This window comes from Rhea pennata, chromosome 8 (genome assembly GCF_028389875.1).
Source record: "Rhea pennata isolate bPtePen1 chromosome 8, bPtePen1.pri, whole genome shotgun sequence".
NCBI lineage: Eukaryota > Metazoa > Chordata > Aves > Rheiformes > Rheidae > Rhea > Rhea pennata.
Window position 1 is genome coordinate 22479192 of NC_084670.1, and position 23742 is coordinate 22502933.

Here is a 23742-nt window from a genome sequence, read left to right on the forward strand (position 1 = left end):
ATCTTACTGAGTGAAATGTGTCAATCACAATTTTATTTGGTATATTCTGATTTTATTCCGTATGTTCTAGGACAATTAGAAATGTCATCATTTTAACCACCCCCTCCAATTTCTTTCTTGAAGCCACATCATACCTTAGCACCTTCTTTTCCTGCAGCACCTGGGAGGCCTTGTTCACCTGGTGGGCCGGGAGGACCCGGATGACCTCTTTCCCCAATTGGGCCAGTTTCTCCGGTAGGACCCTAAGCATAAAAGTAAAAACTTCCATCATCTTGAGCTATTTGATGTCTTTTGGCATGGAGGAAGGAAGAGGAATCTTAATATCCAGCTGTTCTGAGTGTCTGTTACAGAACAATATGTTCATTGGTTAGCATACATTCCTCACCTTCCCCTCCAGGCAAAGCTGACTTACAAAGTATCTTTATCCCATAAAATAAATCTTACATTGCATTCTGCCTGCAGACATGTCTGTACTGCATCCACAGAGTGAAATCTTGACCTTGCTCCTTAAGCAATGAAGGTTTAAAAATATAGTGCTTATGCACATATGAGAGGACATTACAAAAAAGACAGTGGACATGCCTCTACCTGTCTTGAAATACTGCTGTTTTTCTGAATAATATGAATTGAAAGGTAGGAGGTTTGAAAGATCTCCTCAGATTCACTGGCAGAAAATCTTCACTGCTGGAATCACCTAAAAGAGCCCATGAAATTCAAATACCTAATCCACTAATTTTACTGCAAATAAATAAGATTAGATCAAATTAAATTTTGATAGTGAATATCTCCACAATCTAAAAATTACCAAAATTTGGCCTCTGACAGAAAGGCCACATAATATATTGTTTTTTCTAAATGATTTCATGTTAGAGATCTTACTCTGCACTCTTGACTTCCGCAAACTGTAAACTTTATGATCATATGAAGAAGACACGACATATAAAAGTGGAATGGTAACACCAATGTTTGTATATTTTCTGGAATCATTGATTGCTAAGTACATCTTTCTAAAACTGAAGCTGATATATCCATCAGTATCTTCTTTTTAATACAGCTTAAAACTGCCTGATGCAGTATTACATAACCATTAAATGTTAGTATTATAAAGTTAGGTAGTAAATTGAATGATGTACCTGAGGGCCAACAACACCACCAGGACCAGGAGGACCAGTTTTTCCTTGGAAACCCTGAGAAACAACCATAATATACTATATTACCCAGGACAAGATAGAGAAGAGCAAAACTGCTACCTGTACTGAAATGGAGAAAGGGAAATTCCATGTCACAGGTTTCTTCTCTCTAGGAACTAAGACTGCAATATACGTTTTTCTTATGTATGCTTAAAAGTGAAATATTGATTAATCTTTCTTAGCTGTATCAGTTCCAATCAGTCTGAGATGGTACTACAGTAAAAATTCCAGTCAGTTTTACAGATCTCTCTAGGTGAACTTGATTAGATGAGTCTGAAATCCTAAGTGATGTATCTATAAGACAGCTGAAAATACCATACACATATATATATATATATAAATGAATCATAAAGCAAAACAGACCTTTTAAGAAACACACAGATGGTGAATTTATTGCAGTAAGAAATAACCAGGTCCTTGATTAATTCTAATATATGAAATAGTTACTACATTTTTATCCTTTCATAGACATGAAACACTAAATTCCTGCACAATATCAGACAATCCAGCTATCTCCTCAGCTGATGCCTCCTTCCAATTTGTGGATGACATCACTGAAAATGATAATCATTTCTAGAGGAAACAGTAATTTTATTCTGGTTTTCAGGATCTAGTTTATTCCTACACCTATACTACAAATTATTTATCATGATAGCATCATTCCTATCTCCAGAATTTTAACAAACATTGGCAATTTTTCAAAGTGAATATGGTTTACTAGGAGAAAACGCTATCATTTTCTCCTCTAATACATAACTCAGTAGCTAATGAAGAGCTGTATTTGCTTTTCAGTTATTCAAAATTTATATCATTGCAAACCTACTAAGCCCAAACAAGATCTAAAGTTAGAGTACTATAGTAGTGATTAAACCCAGAGGAATCTGATGCAAACATCATAGAGTGACAGAGTCCCTAGCTTTACTGTATTTTGCATCTTACATTTCTAGTCATGAGTGAAATCAAGAAATAAATAAAAAAAAGGGAAAATAGTAACTGTTTTTTCCCTTCTGACTACAATACCCCAAATGGTGGACTGAAAATAAAATTCATTATTCATCAACAGATGATGACTGTAACTTTAGTTTGCCAAAAAGACACACATATTTTAATCAAAAGAAGTATGTTTGCTCTCTTATTCACGCAATTAAAAGTAATTAGTCATTGCAGTTAAAACCTCTATTACAGAATATCTCATTTTTTATTGAAAAATCTTTTCAGTTTGAATACTATAGCAGATTTCTAGTCAAGTTGGAACCCAAAACATAGTTTACCTGCCAACAACATTTCTCTCTAAATTCATCTCTGGCTTTTTCTAGATCTGAAGAACTAAGCAAGAACTTTATGCGATTTCAGTGAAACATTCATTTTGGCACTACAGAAGTATTTTTTTTAAAAAAACAATTGCACTAAAAATGTTACATTAGGTTTTTTCATTACGTTGCCAAAGTTTATTCATTGTGATTTTTTTTAGGGGGATTACATAGTTTCAAAATTCAACTTTGTTTCGGTTGATTGAATCACTCCTGATCCTACTTTCTTAAGGTGTTGGCTTTTAAGTTTCCTAGCAGCTTATCATTATTAATACTTTTTGTTAGGCCATGTCACATAGCATTCATTGAGGAAAGAACCACATAGTAATTGCCTGACAAACCTTCACTGAAGTTGATACCTGAGTATTAAGTTTTCTTACTTCTATTGCTTACTTAAGCTCACTGTGACATTACTAACAGGGCATACTCAAGAATAATTCCACCCTCCTAGCATAAAAACAAAATAAAGCTTTCCCATGCCTAAACTATTAAGCCATAACAAAGCTACAGTCATATTATCTCCCAGTCCCAGCCTCATCTGTTTTTCAATTAAGTTGTCTCTATTTTTTTAGCTGTAGTAGGTTTACAACACTAGAACTGTAGAGTTCATTTACTTACAGTCTCACCCCGCTGCCCTGGGTGCCCAGGTAAGCCGTCTTTTCCAGGTGGCCCCTGAAATTGGAAAATACATAAACCAATGCATTTTCCAACCATTCTTAGTTCTGAAAAAAAGTGTACTATTAGTGATAAGAATCTCTAGTCTCTTCATTTTTTTCAGGCCAGCCTTTGGCATAGCTTAACTGCTCTGATATCCGCTACATACAATTTTAAAGTTTCTTTTTCTTTGTTTCCACTCTGATGTGCATTAACAACGGTTTGGAGAATGATTGTTGGGTTGTGGTACGCAGGCACATTCAAAATAAATTTCCGTAGTTTCAGAAATCATACAAAGTCCCTAAACTTCTCCTTCATTTTTCTTTGCTTAATGAGTCAGTTCGTGCAAAACGAAGCATGAGGGGAATATTTGAGAAGGTGCGTTTTTTGGTGCTGGAAATAAAAACAGCAAATACCTGAGTGAAAAATCACAGTCTCAGTAAACACAGCACACTGAAACTCATGAGAATTTTATGTACACTGAGTATTGCACATGCTCTGAGGTAGTTCACTCAAAAGGAGGTTTGGTAAGGCAAAAATGCCAAACCAACGATAGTACGGAGCATGTTTCTGCTCACTAATACGGAAGCTTTGCTTTCATTTCTTTTTCTACATCTTACTACTTCATGTGTTTTATTTCCCTCCCAGTGCCCCTTCCACTAACCATTCAGTGCCTCTTCTACTAACCATTGTACATACATTACATTGTATTTGTAAGTTGCTGAAAGATGCCAACTGCCTGGTGCAAAAATCAGTAGATAAAAATGACCTTAGGATTCCTAGCTCAGTAATTCCAATAGGATTCTTTCCAGCAAGGTCATCACAAACCATGACTTTCTTTTGATGTCATAACATTCTAGTTATTCCAGAGATTTTGCTTGTCTACTCTGTACAATGTACTTGAGGGAAATTTAATCAGATTGAGGAACAGAAAATAATCGAACTGGCATCCTCAATGCATGAGTTCAGAATGAGTTTTGAAGATCTAATTATAGAATATAATATAAATAATTTTTCTTCAATTTGTGTACAAGAAAACCAGATACCACAGCAACACAGTCATAAGTTTTGGGAGGACTGTTTTCTTTCATCAAATAAAGTTCAAAGCTGGATCTAGAACTGTGAAAGTCTTGAATTAGTAAATACAACAGACCTACCCATCCAAAGTTCTTTTTGTATAAACACATTTATGACCTAAGAATGATTTGGCAGCAACTAACAGCAAGTTGCAAAAATCTCTGAAAAAGCATACTTCTCTTAAAAAAAGAGCAAACAAAAAACCAAACAAAAAACGCAGTTACCTTCATTTTTCAATTATGTGTGTGGTGTGAGAGAACGTACATGATACATATCAGCATTTATAAAAATTCTTTAATTCAAAAGATAAATAAGTATCATATATTTCACCATCACTCTTAATATACCTTAATTTATAAAAGGCAATATACCTTTATGGGGTAACTGCAAATGTGCTACTTCTACTGTGCATTTCTATTATTAATAAATGTCTCCTTCTTCTGCATTTTTGTTAAAGAATCAACTGTTTAAAGGAAATATACACTAGACAGAGGGTATAGTACCTTGTTTAAACTCAGTCTGTCACCTGAACTATGGCATTAACACACAAGAGCATTTCCAGTTCAGTATATGATGTTGAATGTCATATAAACTGCACCAGTTGGATAGGCTCAGCCACTTTTTTGAATATCCAGATGAGTTCTCATCATAACCTTAAAGCTCCATAAGCCTGGAAGAAATTTACCTGTTCGTAATCTATACACAAAACAACCCTTAAGTAAACCTTCAAATATTAACTTCAGAAACTCTGTATGAAAAAATAACATTATTTCATTACACATATTTATTTAGGAAGATACTTACTGGAGGTCCTTTTGGTCCAGGGAATCCAACAGGTCCCTGAGGCCCTTGTGGTCCCTAGTATTAAAGGCAACCAAAGAAGTAAAGTTTTATTCTAGCTGCCATGACACTGAATTGAAAAGTTTGCTTCAGCAGGAAAATACATTAACCCTGTAGATAGTATCTGATTGTATGTATAACGCCTGCTCTATATTAGCATAAATATTAGTATCAACCACTCAAATATAGAGAGGTTGGGCAAATTTCCTGAAAGCAATATTGACTGTATAGGAATGTAGTCACAGAAAAGAAAAACTACTTGTACTATTTCTGTATCTGAACCCTGAAACCATGCATAATAAAATAGAAGTAAGTTGGGAATAAGAAACATTGATTTGTACATTGCACAAAGGATGGGAACTAATTCATAGCCTGCTGGTCTTTGTTAACTTTGAATCCAACACTCGTTCTTGGCAGTTCTTATACTCTGATAATATTTCAAGCCATTTTGACAACAGTACAAACTACTTCCAAACACAAAAAGCTTTTCAGAGTTAACAAGAAGTAAGAATAATAATCTTGTTTTCACGAAAAATAGTTGAGATAGTTGGAAAAAAATTGTGATGCATTAAAATTTTATTTATATAGATATATGTGTGTATGTGAATATATATGGAGAGATAAAATTTTCAGGAAGCATGTTTTTAGAAATCTATTTAGAGATGATTATGTGATTCAGTACATTGTGTATATATATGTACATACATATACACACGTACATATATATTTGTATGTGTACATATATATTTACAAAGCACTACTTTGCATGATCATTTCTGAAGTCCTCATTAAAAGAAATGAAGGCCAACTGTCAAAATTTGTTGCTGATATAATGAATGGAACTCAGTGTCAAGTTATTAAAAGATTTTTTCCTGTTTAGTTTTGCAGTTAGTTTTTTTATTCTCCTGTTTGGCTTTGCAGCAGTACAAGATCTATCCTGGTCTAGTTGGTATATGGTGTGTGGTTTTACTAAGCCATCAGCTGAAAAAATATGTCAGAAATGGTGGTTTGAAATTTAATGCAAAGATCTGAAGTGGGAGGCCACATCTCCCAAGTTATGCTACCTTTTTGCTCCTGTGATAAAGCATCAACTGTCTCAGGTCCTAAAGCCTCATTCACTAAAGCCGTGGCTCACCGCCAGAGTGCAGCTGCCTCTTGCAGCAAGCCATACACTGTGTGCCTGGAGCTGAGGGAGAAGACTCTCTGCTTCCAGCCTGGGAGAATTTGTCTTTAAGAGACTCTGATTCTAGGGTAGGCCTTGATTATACTGTGTAACTAAAACTGAGTCAACTAAGAAGTGCTAAGCAGAGGAACAAATCTTTCTGCGATCTACCTATCATTTTTATTTTCTCTCCTCAAAATGGTGGTAAAGCATTTGTTACATCTAGGTTTTTTTGAAACCACCACAACTCACAAATAGGCTCTGTTTTTCTTTTCCTTCTTTTTCTTTTCTTTTTTTTTCTTTTTCTTCTTCTTTTCTTTCTTTCTTTCTTTTTTTTTTTTTGATACTGCTGCCTCTGTGAGCAAATGACTTTCTCATTTGTTTCTGGATATAATAAACTTTCAACAGAAAAAGGAGAAGTTTTATAGGGGAAAACTGTTAAAATAGATTTAACTATTCTAAAAAAATATTACAAAAGAAATTGGTCCCTCTCAGGAACTGAGTTATAAGATCAGAACCCAAAGTTTTTCTCTTAGAAGTACTTTCTCATAAATCTCTGTTGTACATTGATCATACTTAAGATTTTTAAGGAAAGAAGATTAACTTTTTTTAAATTCACAGTATCTCTTACAGATTTCAAGATACTGAGTTGATGGTTTATGCAAAAATAAAACTTTAGAATACTCACAACATGTTACTAAATTTTCATTATCTGTTTTGTTATTAAATTTCATTCTAATGGTAGCCATAGAAGACAGATTACTTAATATTTACATGTTAGGTACCTGAAACAATCTAAACTGAATAGAAATGACATTTTTAATTTTTGGCTGATATTCACCCCTACTCCAAAGCAAATGAACACTTTACACTAACACTGCACAAATGACTTGAGATGTCGAGTTCCGTGACACTTCATTTCTATGCTTTAATCTATTTCTCTCCAGGATTCCTTTCATCCTGGATTGATCTGCTCATTGTTTCAGCCCCCTCACTGCTCCTCTTCTGCATAACCTCTTGACACTGCCAGCAAAATCCTCCTTCATGAAATTCTGCTTTTCAGCTTCTGGCAGTTTGTCTCTGGTTTTCCCTTTCAGTGTGAAGTAATCTATGCTTCCTTCCTTGGACTGATACTTCCTATGCCTAGTTCTTAGTTCACTCATTCCTCCCTTGACTCCCAGCTTCCTGCCCCTATACTTCTCCCATAGTGCTACATCATTCCTGTTTCACCTAAACTTTCCGCTTATTACTGCTGTCTATGTTCCACTCGGTACATTGTCTTTTGCTTGACGAATAGGTACTCTCTGCCTCTTACTGCAGCCTCCTTTCAGGGTGCTGTCTTCCGTATGTACTGGCTACCACATAGTTCGCCAACCATCAACCCCCTGCTCCATTCTACCCCTCTATCTTACTCCAAGAACCACTGCCCTGCTCTACTAACCATTTTGATAGACACTCAAGTAATCATGTTCTACTTCAGGAATGAAAGAGTTAAAAAGATGAGTATGAAAGGTCTTCAGTCAGCTTTTGTTTACAGTGTACTTGGTATTATTTTTTGCATATGCTTTAAGGGCTTTCAATCAACAGGACAGGCATCCTTTTAGTAAGCAGAAAATGTGGAATTTACCCTTCCTTTTAGATATGAAGGCCCTTGCATTCCTTTATGTGTATATAGTAGAAGGATGTTTATTAATATGTTGCTTGCAACTAGTAGGGATAAAACAAACAAAATTAACCTTAATTAGCTTTTGCAGACACTGTGAAATTTTCAGATTTGTAGAACACACTTGTGCTTTTGTTAGTTTTGTTAGGTATGTTCTTATCTCCAGTAATCAACTTAACCAAAACATGTTGCCTGATCTTTTGGCCTTTTTGTTTTTTAATTGCTTAGTCATTCCAGCAAAATCAGTTTTCTGTTGTTTTGCCAATATTATTGCACAAGGTGTGCATGCACTTAGTAGTGTAACAATGTGACATTATGGAACATGGAAAGACCCATTTAACTTCACTATCTGAGTAGGATTTCATGTGCTGCTATTACAAATATTATTTATTAATATTGTTCTTCTGTACACTGCTATGTAATGATTAGACTATATATTGGATTTGTGTATTGATTAGTAATATAATAGTAAGCAGAAAATTTTATTTCAGCAAGCACAATAGGATTTTTCAAGCACACAGAAAATAGGTTGAAGGGAATTCTTAGCTGATCAGAACAAAAAAAATCTGCAGCTTCAACAAAGAAGCTCCTAGAGATGGCTGAGTTATTTATAAATCCCATAAACAAGCCGTAAGATGTAGTAGGTGGGGCATTCTTAAGAGCACAGGCTGACAAGTCCAACTGTAATTTGCATAGATATATAATATAAAGTGTGGGTGTAATCTCTGCCCTATTTGTACAAAACTGAGCTACAAATGGAAGCAGCAGCTTTCAGCACACTTCAGGTCACTCATACCTAACTTTACGAAAAGTAGACCATTGGAATTCAGGTTTTGTTAGTTATGGTTACTCTGGTCAAAAAAGGGCAAAGACACGAGTAGAAGAAACAACAAACCAACCCTCCAATCCCCAAACCACAATCGTGAATGGTGGAGAATAACAACATGTACACAAATAGCTCTCTTAGGCATACCCTTTCACCTGGTGGGCCAGGAGGACCATCATTGCCTGCAGTACCCTAGAAAGGAAAGACAATATGTTCAAAGATGAAATCTCTACCTTCTTTTAAAGAAACAGCCTGCAGCCATTCTGTACAGTGGGCCTGACAATTACCTTCAGACCTGGTTTGCCAGTGGGACCTCTGGGACCTCTTGAGCCTCTTGGACCCTGTCAATTTAACAAACAGATGCAGCTTATAGGTGCGAATAGGTAACAAATCCAAGTCATCAACATTCTTTATAGTATAATGGAGAATACCATATAGAAATGCTTTTAAACTGCAAAGCAAATTACATACTGTTGGTCCTCGTTGTCCTCTTGGGCCTGGTTTGCCATGTAATCCCTATAAAGAAAAGTTCACACAAATTATTTTAGCAGACAATAGCTTTGTGAGATAAAGTTTTCTACTGAAGTGGAGGCAGAGTTCAACTCCCTTACGTTTAAATGCTATTTTACATTTAAGTGTCTGCTTTGCAATTTAATTTACAGATATATGGTCCTTGATAAAATTGATTATCTTCCTGAGTTCTCTGAGACTTTTAGCTAAATGCACCAAATTTGCCTCAGAGTCAGATTCTGTCATAGGTAGTGGGACATTTCAAAAAAATAGTAGTGAAGATGTCGCACAACATGCAAAATCCTTCTGCAGCAGTCTACAAGACATAGCAGCGTTTCCAATGTAACAGCCTTGAAGACAGCGCTTCCAGATTCTGCTGGACAGTTCCACAGGTTAACAGAGAAAAGAAAGGTCAATCCTCTCCTTTTCATAAATGAAACAGGGATTACAACAGCTACCAGGATGCTGCACACTTGCACAGAGATACAAAAGCTGTCAGAATGCTAACCCTTAATTTTTTGCTCCAATGTATCTCCTACCCATATGCTACAGATTCCTTTCTTTAGGCTTGGATTTACTAAAGTCGTGCATTCTAATGCAAAGAAGCTTAAAATTCAGGAGCATATTCTTCAGATAGAAAAAGAAACTTACTGACCGGTACTTGCTAATTTGTGTGGTGAACAGAAGAGCAACAAAAAGTTATTGGAGAGGTCTTTGTATAAAGGCTGTTTTTATTTAAAAAAAACAATTAAATCCACATGCCTGTTGTTTCTTGAGGGTTTTTGTTTTATTTTTATATGAATCTTATCTCATTTATCAAAATAAAAATGAGGTATTGTTCTTACAATGCTACTGGGGTTGTAAACTATTCAGGAACAATGACTGTCTTTCCTAATACCAGTGTGTGTGGTAGCACAGCACACACTGATATGCCTTTTGACAATATTAATAGTAAGAAATGCTTCAAATTAAAAAAAAAAAAAAGTAGTTAATTGTATCTCACTGATGTTCAGCACAACACTTAAACACACATGAAGTTTGATGGTATTAATTATATAGTTAGTACCCTCCCTGAATTGAAAGTTCTTTGAAGGCCTGATAATGGATCATTTTCATAGTTTTAAGTCTGTTCCTTGATGTGTTATGCTTTTGTTTCTTTTAAATCTGATATTCTGATTAGCAGTTATATCTCATTTTCCCCTGAACATTATGTTTTGTTCCCTGTAGCTATCCATAACAACACATCTTTATCGCAGTTAAAATAATACAGGAACAATCTAAACTATATATCAGCAACTGCAAATGCAATAGGTTTTTTATGTTTCATGTTTAAAAATTTGAATTTCTGCTTCTGTTTTCATGCTGCAAACTAAAATAGATTTTAAGTGCAATAGTGATATACATTCCTTCAGTTTGACTTAATGCCACATTGATCTCCTATCATCTATGAATTCTGACTCATCTTTTCACTTTTTACAATTTCATCAGCTTTCTAACAACATAATCAGCTATGTTTAAGTGAGCTTTAGAAACAACAGTACAGTCACCTTCTTTCTAACCTGTATCTCTTTTTTGTGGTTTGAAGAACATGCGTAACAAATTTCCCCCAACCTGCTTCAAGTAAATAAAGCACAAAAAGCTGTCATTTTGCATTGACTTGATGATAGTACATGCTCTTGTATGGTATATTTGCATTTTCAAAGCTGAGGCTATAAAAAAGCTTGTGGTAAATCAGAGTACTTTGGAAATACAAACTGAGTTCCCTTGAGGGTGTATTGCATAGTAGCATAATAATTTAGGGGATACAGGAAAATAGTCACTGCCAGCTCATTCAGCTGAATTCTTTTCTCTTTTTCAAATATGTAACTACAGAATAAGATACCCTGTGAGAAAGTGCCTGAGTTTCTGTATACTTTGGTTAATGCCTTAAAAGTGAAAACTTGTATCTCAGTATTTTATGTAACTGTAGGAGTTGATCCTAAGTAGAAGTCCTGTTTTCTCTATTGTTCTTTTGATAATAGCTTGTATTCCTTAGGTTTCAGTGACTTCTTCATAGCAGTGAGTTCCACATAGTTAATTAGGTATCATGCAAACATGATTATCATACCCTTGCACCTTTCTCTCCATTGGCACCAGGAAATCCTGGGAAACCGGTTGAGCCCTATGTAAGAAACCAATGTAAATATCAGAAAACATCAATAACAAAATTATTGTACAGGCAACATTTAATTTACATGTGAAGCATACCTCCAAAGTGACGTATATTGTACATCACACATAATTTGCAAGTGTGGCAGCTCTGCTGAATATCTGTAAATTAACTTACCACAATGCCTCAAGTCCTGAATGCAATGCAAAAAACATCAACACATAGAATAGACATTATTTATCATCTTCTTAGACTGTAAAGTATTCACTAAATAGGTAATACTTTTTAACAATAGGAAAGAGATCATTAGCAGCCCACTGGAAATAACTGTAATTGTATCTGAAAAAAAGGAACAAAAAACAAGGCTCTACCATCTAGCTCACAGTATAATAATTCTTTTGCAAAGTAACTCCATGCAAAGTAACTGTAAAGTACTGCCATAGCAGAATAGTGGTCCTGTTGTAGATAATTTCTTGTGCTTTTTTTCACTGTAACATGCTTACAACCTGCTTGTCTAGTCAGCAGAATTTATGGAGAGATTGATTCTATATATAGAAAATGTTTCCAGGAACTATTCCCACTTCTCCTTTTACTCCTTCTTCCTTCTGTTTAATGTTCACTCTAATCTGAATCCTACTATTTTCTTTTTTACTTCTGGTATACAGCTCCAGAGGGAGAGCAGACTTATAAGCTGCCAATGTATTAATTTGTCACAAGGGACTCAGGGTCAAATAGGTGATAGACTTGATAAATTATGCTTTCAAATTACAGGAGATTAAAATCAAAACATTGTTTGATTTGACCAGCTAGTAAAACAACTGACCACACTCTGCATAGACTACCTGCTGTGATAATGTATCTATAGCTGTACATCTTGCTATTAGTATTTTAGTGGCTTAACAACCAATTTCTAAAATGCAGACAACAAGAAATTTTATCTTAAGTTTTTGTTGTCTTCACTAAAAATTCAATCAGTACCTTTTTATTTTTCTCTTTTTCTTACTTATATATGCCTTTTAATAAATCCTACTTAGCACAAGTCATTCCAATTATTCATTAACTGGATAGGTTTGGGGACAGTACAATTTAACTGACAGTGATTCTAACGAAAACTTGGCTGATATTCATTGGTGGAAGAAAATGTGTGAGTTTTTTTTTTCTTTCTGAAATTCTTCACTGGTTTTAACTTAAAGTATGAATAAAATCTGTGCAAATTCTATTCAGTGAAACCCAAGCACATTCTTTAGGGGGAATGAAAACATACTCAAATGTTCAGGCATCAATGGGTGTGATTTGGTTGCAAGTATCTTATATATACAGTACTTTCTGCAACTGTGTTAATGAAGAGGGACTGAACTGGAGAAAATATATCTTGAAAATTATCAGATAATGTTAGTAAAATAAGAACAACTCTTAGAAATTAAAAAAAACCCGAACAAGCAAGTAACTAATAGCAAAAATAGCAGTGTGAATCTTCCCAGCAATTCTGTGACAGGACTTCTTATTTCCTTTACACAGTCAGTACATTTTTCTGCTGTTTTCCTTTTCTCATTCTCTTGTGTTAATTTGAACTGGACTGTGAATAAATTTCAAACGACTTGATGTACTGCAGCTGCCATTACTCTTTCTTGGAAGTTAGTGTGACAAATTAGAAGAAATTTGTGAACAGTGAATTCCGCTTGAGAACTATTTTCAATTTTAATTTGATGAAAATTTAATGTAATGAAATTCTTGATCAATTGTTTGCTGAAGAATCAGTCAAATTTTATTTGAAGCTTCACATCATTTTTGTTCTTAGAACTGAATAATGTAAAAACTCTTTGATCTTAGACTTCTCAAAAGACAGTTCTGATGTAAGGGAGATAAAATGAGAGATTGAAATCTCAGGCATTTGGGCTAAAAGGCAGAAGCAAAAGATTTTCCTCAAGGTGACTATTCATCATGAATATTTTCCTGATGTGGTTTTGATATTTTTCATTAACATGGAATGTTCAGTGAATAAATACTGTTCAGATTGTTCATTCAGTTGATTGAAAACACAGGCCAGAGTCAGAAAAACACTTTGTTGCTTAGCCAGATAGAAAGTTGTATTTCTGCCAAAAAATTATAATTTCAATTTTGAAAATAAGAATAGACCCCAAATTAGACAAAATGGAGGATTTCACTGGAGGGTACTTTTTCATTTGTATATAAGGGGTAGGAGGTTCTTTTACTTGCAGTGTTTCCCTAGATGACTCATCTTTGAGACAATCTAAAGATCCAAAGTCTCCCTCATGGTCTTCTCTACAGTGGGAAATGTCTGTAGAATAGTGGTATTTTTTAATTTTTTGTTTCCTACTAATCTTAGAGAGTTCTTTGAAGTAAGTTTAAAAAAATACATTAATTTAGCATGCCCATTTCCTAAAGCTGTGTTAGGATGATAGTTCTAAAAATGTGTTTTTCCATTCTAAAAATGGAAATATTTAAGTCTTCACTTAGACCAGAAAAAAACCTACATATTTTCTATTGCAAACAAAACATAAAGGACAGTGGAAGAATAGATGTAGGCACATAAATCAACATAAAACAACTGGGTCACAAGTTTGTCTAAACAGAAGCAAAGGGAACACATGACAAAACTGTAAATGAAAATATGTTGCAAAGAAATATGGCTAATCTACTGCCACTTCCATTAGCCACAGCAAATGAGAAATGGAAACATCATACTACATCCCTATCAGCATCCATTTTGTGGTCAATATAGTGCTCATTCTGTTTCAAACATATCAGCAGTTCCTTTTTTTCCAACATCATGTAATGTATGCCTGCCTGATGCTGACACAGAACCACAACTCATGTAAGGTTGGCAAAGGTCTGAAGGCAGTGGAGTTAAGAGAGGGGGAGCCAGTGGAGACCTAACATTTTTAAAGATTTTAATTCAGAACATGATTGTCCAGAAAGAAAATGTGAAGAACAGCACATGTTTTGATTTTCACTCCCTGATCCTCCAGACACATGAATAAAAGAATAATTGCCATTGTGACTAATTTTCTGCACTATCAGAAAACCAAGACCACTTACCTTTGGACCTTGTCTTCCTGGATATCCTGGCAATCCTGGTACACCAAGCTTACCCTGCAATAAAATGACAGGGTTAAATTATATTTGCTCATGTTCCTTAGTTGTTTAGCATATTTCTATAGAAAACTGTTTTCCACAATTTAGAGTAGTGATATTTTATGAAATATAATATTTAATGAAATCTACTTCTTCTTTTAATTGTTAAACAACAGAGAAATAGTTAACAGGTTTAGTTCTCAAAATCTAAAAAAATCCTATTCCAATGAATGAATTCAGCAAAGCCAGTATCTCTGCATCTTTTTGTTTTCACAAAATGCCATGTATTTCTTTGGGGAAGAGGCCACTAAACTATTAATATCTTCTAATAAATCAGGTTGTTACCAGGCTTTAATGAGAATCGATTTTTTTAACTTCATACTGTACAATGGCTGCTTTGCTTTCCATAGAACTTTCATGAATAAACATTTGAAGCAGTAGCTTATTACTTTTTGAGAATATGGTGAATCATACTCCACTAACTGTTTGATAGGAATAGCTTTATCAACAAATATGGTTGCCTTGCTATGTTCGGAAGAGACAACAGGATGAACAGTTTGATCAACATTGACATTGCCCATTCCTAGAAATGAAATAAGGTGCCACATGGAGTTTGTCTCTTCAGACTTTTAGATGATGAGTGATGGCTTGTCACCTTCAACAGTAGGGGAGAGTAACTTCAGTCTTTGAGAGATGAGAGCTCTAACTATTCTAAACACAATCCATGTTGCAGGCTATCACATTTTGGGAAAGATCTCCATGGGAAAGATATGACTGCAAAATACAAAATGGTACTTAGCAGTAATCTTAGGTGATGGAAAAGATAGAGAAAAGACCTCCTGCATAGGAAAGAATTTGGCAAAATAAACAAGTTTATCCTTGAAAAAATACAGCACATGAATAAAGGGCTTGTGAATTATCATATTCATGTAAGGGCATGTCTCTGGCTGAGACCTTATTAAAGAAGAGTTCCATTTATAAAAATAATTATAATACTGAAGAGTTCCATTTATAAAAATAATTATAATGCTGCCAGTTATGTGTCACACTGAAACATGCTGCATGCATTAGAATGATTTAAAAGTTTTGCAGCTTGACAGTGAAGCAAACTCTGAAATTCAGTGCGAGTTTTGTCACAGATTTTTTGATTGAGAAAGGCCCAGCCGTCTAGATTGTGTGTGGATATGGATGTTTTTTGATAAGCTCCTTTCTGATAAGCTTTTTGATAAGCTCATTCTTTCTGTATAATACTTTGCATTTTCATTATTAAGCGAATCTAGTCCTACCCTACTTGGGGAAGAGAGTTTTCCTATCACAGGATCAGCTGGATGTAGAGGACAAGAGACTACTGTGGTACTTTCAGTCAACAGAAGAGTAGTCCTGATGAGCAAAGAACACTATGACTTTGCACAAAAGAAAGGTCAGAATAAATAATAAAGGGGATGGGACACAGATAGCGGCTCTTAAAGGCACTTCCTTGTGGAGAGATATAAAAATTAACAAAGATTATTTTCGCCTTCATGCTAAAGTAAATGTCACAAGAACCACCACATAGAATTCCTCTCTAACCCACTGCATCATAGCAGAGTATCCACAGAAGATGTTTGACTTTCAATAGGCAATAAAAGGAATAAATAAATGGGAAAACTTTGGATTGAAAATTCCAAATCAGTGTTGCTAGCTCCAGTAATTTTCACGTTATCTTATGATTTTTAAGCCTTCAAATTCTGGACTTGTAAGACTGTGAGAGTTCCACATTTTTCACAGTTGAGATGGAAAGTTTGAAAATAGGTACTGGTATTCGCATTAGGTGGAATGGAAAAAAGGAAAAGTAAAAATAATTCAAATTCATATTTAAAAACTAATGACTACAAAACCAAGTTAATGTTTAGAGGGTTTTTTCTTTTTCTTTTTTTTTATGCAGGTTCTGAAGACTTAAAGAAAGAAGAATTATTTTGCAGATATCCTCAATCAATTAATTATTTTGCAGATATCATGACAGCAATACTATTTTTTTGTAAGAGTCTTAATATTCTTACATTTTCATCAGGTCACCTATACTGAAAATCATCTTTACCATGATATATGCAATCCTCTTTGAAGTATGAACCATGTTGTAGGTGAAGATAATATATCTCTTGTTATAAAGATTGTTTTGTTGATCTAGTTAAACATTGAGTACGCTGGCATTCTGATGAACTCAATATGCATTGATGTAGGAGAATAGTCCTAGATTTCCTTTTGTTATATTTGTGATTCTTGGCCTTGTTAACAGCTAGCATGATATCTTTCAAATTTTAGGGAGCATTAATTCATAAATAATTCCTAATAGTTAAGTAAAGCTGAAAAAAATATATTTTTTTGAATAAGTGAACTGAGCTTTTGGATATGTTGTTTTGTAACAGCTTATGAAATACATTGGACTCAAATTGTAACCCTAACTTCTTTCTGAACCTTCTACTAATAACATACTTAGAGAAAGTAGTAACTTCTGATGAAAGCAGGTTTGTTCCCAAGTTTACTGATTACATTTTGTCTTACTGTCAAAACTCTTGGCTGTGAACCTTATTAGCTCTTTTTAATAGTACCATACACATAGTTAAGAGTTCAATGTATACTTTTAAATACTGTATAAAGACAGATAGAATAATTAAACTTGATGTTAGATGGGATGTTGCTAGGCAAGTACAAATTGTTCCTATCTTAAAGACAGAGAAACTGAGAAAAACAAATGTACAATGCTTTCTGTCTTATTATTTTCAAGACAACCAGCATTAAAACCATAGTTTATCAATAAAAGTTAGTTGCAAATATTTTCAACAGCATCATCTCACTTTTTTGAAATATAATGTAGATATATCTGAATCTTCATTTGTTTTTATCATTCTTATGATAGAAGTCTTATTTTATTTTATCGTTCCTTTGCAGCTAACCAAAATGCCACAGCTGAAATCAACTTTCTTTTCTGATGCTATGACCCAGTGAAATATGTTGCCTGCACATCTGTTCCTCAGTCTCCTTTCCCTCCTCTATATTATCTCAAGTCATTGCAGGGGGGTTTTGTTGAAATGAGAATTCTATAGAGATTTGTATTTCTCCTATGTTTGTGTTTGTTCTCTTCTGTACTTCATATCGCCTTACTTTAATCACTCTTCCCTTTTAACAGCTCCTTTCACTTTTGCCAATCCTGTTTTGGATTTTTATTCAGGATATGTTTTCTACTTTAAACAATCTTTATTTCATAATTTGCCGTGATATGACTTTGAATATTAATGCACCCTCCAGCAGTATCTTCTTCCCTCCTAGGGCCCAACTATTTACTCTGCATCCTATGTTTTTTAGCTGGTGTGCATGGTAGGCAATTTATGATAAGGATTTAGCTCCCTTACAGTGTTATAATGATTTTTGTATACTTAAAAAGTAAGAATTACCAATTCCTATTTAAATTTGAACTCTAGTGGTTTGCCTTAGTAATGTCTTATAAAACCACTCTCAGGTAGCTAAAGGGACATCTTCAAGATCCATAGGCCTGTTTTTCTAGTGAAGATGATTGTGGGCTCCACATACATTATGAGGCAACGATATGTTTATGTTATCTGCCTACTGACCTTTTCCCCAGCTGGACCAGCAGCACCTGGGTCCCCAGATGGGCCTGCTCGACCTTTTGGACCTTCTGGGCCATCTTCTCCCCGTGGACCTGGCTGGCCAACTTCTCCCTGAAATATAACATCATGTAAATATGGAACAATTGACTGTGTGCATCTAACAGCAAGTCTACCTACAATTAGTTGAACATGAAATTTTCAGGAGAAATAAATGGAGATAAGGAAAATACCACTGCTTAATCAATGAAAATGCACATAAGTTAGCCACAAGATGTTATTTCTACAGGTTCTAGAACTCAGCTTCCTTGCCTGAAGAGAATGGGTTTGGAAGCTGTCTATTCTTATTTCTCCTTTCCTAAGTCCTTGTAAAGGCATTCTGAGGTCTGTATAAGAAAAATGTGTGTTTCTAGGTATTTATGTGGATCCCATTATCACAGTTACGTATGTATACAGACAACAGATTTCAGCCAGCAGCCTCTTGTGAGAAGCTGTCTAGAACCTGCACAACACTATTCTGGAAAGTCAGAGTTCTTCCAAAGGAAGAAAAAAACTTTTTGGCAGAAAACTTGCAAGATGCTAATATTGGAATGGAAACACCTTTATTCTAGATAAATTAATTTTTCTTCAGCAAACACCGGACATCTTAGAATCTTGACAGGGATGCCCTCTAGAAAGAAACTTATTGAAAAAGAAATCCAAGATTGACTGCTGATTCACAAGAACCAGTTCTCTGGTCGAAATCTCTGCATACTCAGGGAACAAAAATAATCGTGGCTTACTTTATTTTATTTTTGGTTTAAATGCATTGATTCACTTAAATGATCAGTTCAAGAAAATGACAGTTATTCTTTTTAAAATATATGGGCTATCAATAAATGCTTACCCTGTCACCCTTAAGGCCCATGTCACCTTTAAATCCTGGGAAACCATCTTCACCCTAAAGAAGGCAGAAATGCATATATAAAGACTTTTAGTGTAAGAGAGATTTTTTTTTTGACTTCAGATAGAATAAAAAAATAATTGATAATCTGTTGCTACCAATAGCAATATTAAAATAATTTGCACTGATAAAGTGAAAACTTGATACATCAGAGTATTTTAATAAGGCTATTGCTATTTTAGAGCAAGTATATCAGTACACTATATAAAATAATTGTTTAGCTGGAAAGTTCATAATAGCTGTTTAAAGCCACTTAAAAGCTGTTTAAAGATAGAGACAAAATAATTCTTAGGTTTTTTTATGAATCATTTATAAGGTTTTGATTTTTTTTTATCTCCCATTTTAACAAGGCCATCAACCCAATAAAAAATTGGTGGCAAATAATTCAATGTTTTTATTTTCAATGGCAGAATTTTCCTTTTACTTAATTTTTCTTTTAGATGAGTGTCTTAACAGTATCATGTAAGGAACCAAAGAATAGGCTAGTAATGGCAGTGTTTTCTTAATAAAAGAATCTCATTGGGTGATGGGATTGAAAGAAAGTAGAAAAATAAGTAGACATTAATCCTGAATCTGTGTACAGAAGCAAAACAGGTGCACATTATTGTGATTCTTAGTGAACTAACTTATATATTTGATAAAGTACTGTCTGCTCATACTTCAGTATGGAGACCTATTAAAAGGCATGAACTAAATTAACTGCAGCTACTTGCTAGGCAGTAAATAAGTAGTTTTTACTAATACAAACAGAAAACTCCAGAGGCAGTGGAGTTTTTCAAGACTTGCTCTAGCATAACTGAAAAAAGCTTTTGATTCACTCTTTCTCAGTCTCACTTATGATACAACTATAGCTTCAAAGTCCAGATCACAAAAGAATATGGATGGTAGACTTTTGTCTAATGCTCAGTTATACACTGGGAGCAAAGCTCTTCCTGTGACAAATAAGCATACAGTAAAAAGTTTCACTGTGATGCTGTCAGTTTTTTATACACTGAAGTAATATTGGGGATTTAGAACCTAAGTAATATTTGACTGCCAATCAACCCAACAGATCAGGAAAGAGTGACAGCATGCTTCAGATATTACAAAAAAATAAGAAAGGCTTTGTATTTCATCATCGCTTTGAAAGACAGGTTTGCATTTTTCACTCCTGGACCAACAAAAGCTTTCTCTTCTCCCTGATCAGTGACAGACAATAATGCATGCAATAATTGAAGGGGAGGTAGAATCATTCCCTGGTGGTAGACACCCGATGAGACGTTAGTATTTAAAAAATTCCAAACATGACCAAATCTACTTTTTCAATAGCATGTGTTAATAAAAAAGGATGAAGTAATCCTTCATGATTCACTTAAAAAAATTACATATATATATATTTTTTTTTTAAAAAAAGAAGGCCTTTACAGGTAGTCTTTTACAGGACATCTTGCATCTCATAAATTAAAAATCCAAGGTGGCATTTCTTAAAACTTAGAGAGCAGTGAAAAAGGTAGAGTGCAGAACACAGGAAAAGGTTTTAATTGTAAAAGCTGCTCAGTTAAGCACATGGATAGTAATAATTATATAAGAACAGTCTGCTGCATATTAACAAGGACGGACTAGGTGACAACCACTGACCAAATGGTTGCCAGATGAACTGATACTCCTTTCCACCTTTCCCAGTGAGGTTATAGCTATTGAGATCTACAAAAGGTCGATTTTATTCTATGTAGCAAGAGAGAGTTGAACGCTCTATTTCCTCTTCTGCTGTCACAAAAATAAAATAGTTGAAGGGTTCTATTCACATCTACTGGTCAGTACAGAGACAGATCTACTCTGACATCCCTAGAACCATTTCAGATCTAGAGAGGTCTTCTTGACTGATCAGTGTGTTTATTTCTGTTTTCTTACAACGCCTTACCTAGCAAAGTAGTATCAGAATGATTTTGATAAAAAAGACTTCTGTATAACAGACCTTTAAATCTCTAGGAGAGCAATCTGTAAAACACCTTTGTGAGATATTTTGAGGTGTTCAAGAGTGTTCAGTGACTTACTGCAGCTGTGAGATCAACTTTTAGGACCACAGAAATGTTGTGGAGATTAAGCTAACCAGCATTTATTGATATATATCTATACCTCTCTATACACATCTTATTTGCATGTGAACCCTGTATTTTGTCCCAGCTAGATTTTAATCGCTCAGCATGGCACAAGAGAAGGTTGCTTTTTTAAGCTGTCCAGTCACTGCAGGATTTTAAATATACTTTTGTTTTCTGGATTAGATTTAATAAGCAACCCTAAAGGGAGTCCATGGACTAGACAAACTGTGATTTAGGAAAGCCTGAAAATGTACAGCACCTTTTGTATCTGAGCCTGAAAGACAGATGTCTAACGTTGAAACCAAAGCTTTTTGACAAGAGTCTTCTGCTTTAGAAACATAGATATAAATATGCACACAGCAGCCACTTGAGCCATAAGGCTGAATTTTCCTGTGTGATCAGGTGGTATGAGTGAGGGTGTCTAATCTGTTTAATTCTGAATGCCAAGGTAAGTGGGAATTCAAGCCAGTACTGGCTTGTGCAGCTTCAGCCACTGCAGACCATTAGAAGCCAATAAAGACTGCAGCAGGTGGTGTCTGCTCTACTGGGAGGATTTGATCTATGTAGAGAAGTAATGGTATCAGGGGAAAGTAAAAACTTTATTCATGTTTATAGATATGCATCTGACTGGGGCTCTGCATTACTTGGGCAAAGCCAGAGGTCTGGCTCACAAATACCTGGAACTTAAAAAGTTATTGGAAGTTTTGGGTACATAAGAAATACAAAAGCTAGCCTATAGCACTATCAAAATAATAACACCACCACTCTTGTTATCACAAATCTCTCTGATGTGACAAGCTCCTCAGCATCCACTGTAATATCTATTAACAGGAAAGGGGATGTCTAACTCTCCACTTCAGAGCACCTTAGGGAGAAGTTATTTGGAATCCAAAAGCATTCTGATAAATGAATATTTTACATTCACTTTGTATTACTGCTAATAACCATGGAGGTAATTGATTTATGTATGCCCTTAGGGGTAAGGCAACTCTAGCACTATGAAAGAAAACACACTGCAATGAAGGAGATAGAAGAAGTGGCATGAAATAAGGAATGCAAAGAATGAGAAAGGAAGTAAATGCACTCATAGGTTTACCTTTTCACCTTTCGAGCCTTTGAGACCACGGACACCATCAGCTCCCTAAAGAAAAGAATAAAAACAATTATCCACAGTATATAATCAGAAAGAAGGGGTTGGGGGGAAGAATCCAATGATTAAATCTTACCTTTACACCACGAGGACCTGGATAGCCAATTGGACCCTGAGGACCTGGAGGCCCCTAAAATATTTTGGAGTAAAAAACCTTTGTTTGTAGTTGTTAAACAAGAATTTCTCTTCTGAGTCTAATCCTTGTTCTTTCACTATAATGCAACAGTCTTGTGTGAGACATCAAAATAACACTAGGTTGATAGACTTTTCAGGCTGTCTGCCACTAAGAAAAGTTGCAGTGTCACAAAACATTCTTCAACCTCACTATGGAACTTTTTATAGGTTTACAAACTTGGTTCTATTTTTATTTTTGGGAAACATCTACTCACAATAGAAATAACCTAAAACAATGATCATTTGTAAATGTAAAATGAACAAATCAGTACCTATTTCAGAGGTACCCTTCTGGAAAACATTTGTATTTTCATTACAATGATGGCAGAAGTCAAAAGTACAGATCAAAATAATGCTAATAATAAAAATCATAGTCTCTTAAAAAAAGGAGGTTTCAAAACTGAAAGTTAAAAGGCTCATGGTACTTAATAGAGACTGCCATTTGTTGAGGATTTTACAAATGTTTAATTTCTCTCCTATGCACTCCCTGTCACTTAAAAAAAAAAAAAAAAAAAAAAAAAAAAAAAAAAAAAAAAGAGAGAGAGAGAGAAGTGGCAGCAAGGAAGCCTGTTAATGTACAGATTTTTGTCTCATGCTGAGCAGCTTGGTTGATTCCCTGATGTTGGAGATTAATATGTGCCATAATCTTTCCCTAATAGGGGTATGAATAAGATTTTTTTTCTCATTTCCAACTGGCTCTTTTCACATCCCTTTAGGCATTTAGTATCTCTGAGAAATGAACTGTTCTGTCGAATTTGGCTGGAACTAATCAGCAAATTCAAAAGGCACGAGGAACAACTGACAGACAGGTGCTCATACATGTCTATTTTCAAAACAGATGCTCTTTGTAAGCTTTATTTTCTTAGGAAATCAGGATAAAAATCCCCAAGTCTCTAACAGGTTACTTTATCGTGGACAGATATTAATATGCTGGTATCTGTGGAACTGTACTTTCCAAAATGTCCAAGTGATTCCAGTTGCAGTACTAAAGGAATAGGGTACTATTCTGGAAAAATAAGGGGCCATATTTAGGCTTAAACTAGAGAAAGCTTTAAAGAGTCTAAAAAAACTTCAATGCGTCATTCCAATTAAAAAATTACTTTTCGACTGTCACTGGCTTGAGAGTGACCTAAAAGAGGTCTAATGTATATGAACTTTTTGGTAAATCTTCTGAAGTTCTGAAGAGGTCTAGCAGGTACTATATTATGGAATTGTAAAATCAAGCCATTTGCAAGGTTATTTATATAACATGTATGCTGCTTTTATAGATCGCCATTCTGTCAGCTTCCACAATCAGTTTTATTTTAAAAGAGTAATA

At 34.8% G+C, this 23742-nt stretch overlaps 1 protein-coding gene across 1 annotated transcript in view; it reads right to left on the reverse strand.

Annotated features, from left to right (window-relative positions):
* Positions 1–23742, reverse strand: part of COL11A1 (collagen type XI alpha 1 chain) — a 163070-nt gene that overhangs the window by 59443 nt on the left and 79885 nt on the right. Inside the window, exons 27-39 of the mRNA XM_062581998.1 lie at positions 22327–22380; positions 22197–22241; positions 18966–19019; positions 18086–18193; positions 14442–14495; positions 11340–11393; positions 9194–9238; positions 9010–9063; positions 8870–8914; positions 5036–5089; positions 3119–3172; positions 1134–1187; positions 135–242 (exon numbers count right to left, since the gene is read on the reverse strand). Of these exons, the coding sequence (XP_062437982.1) occupies positions 135–242; positions 1134–1187; positions 3119–3172; positions 5036–5089; positions 8870–8914; positions 9010–9063; positions 9194–9238; positions 11340–11393; positions 14442–14495; positions 18086–18193; positions 18966–19019; positions 22197–22241; positions 22327–22380 (783 nt within the window). The remainder of the gene's footprint in view (positions 1–134; positions 243–1133; positions 1188–3118; positions 3173–5035; positions 5090–8869; positions 8915–9009; positions 9064–9193; positions 9239–11339; positions 11394–14441; positions 14496–18085; positions 18194–18965; positions 19020–22196; positions 22242–22326; positions 22381–23742) is intronic.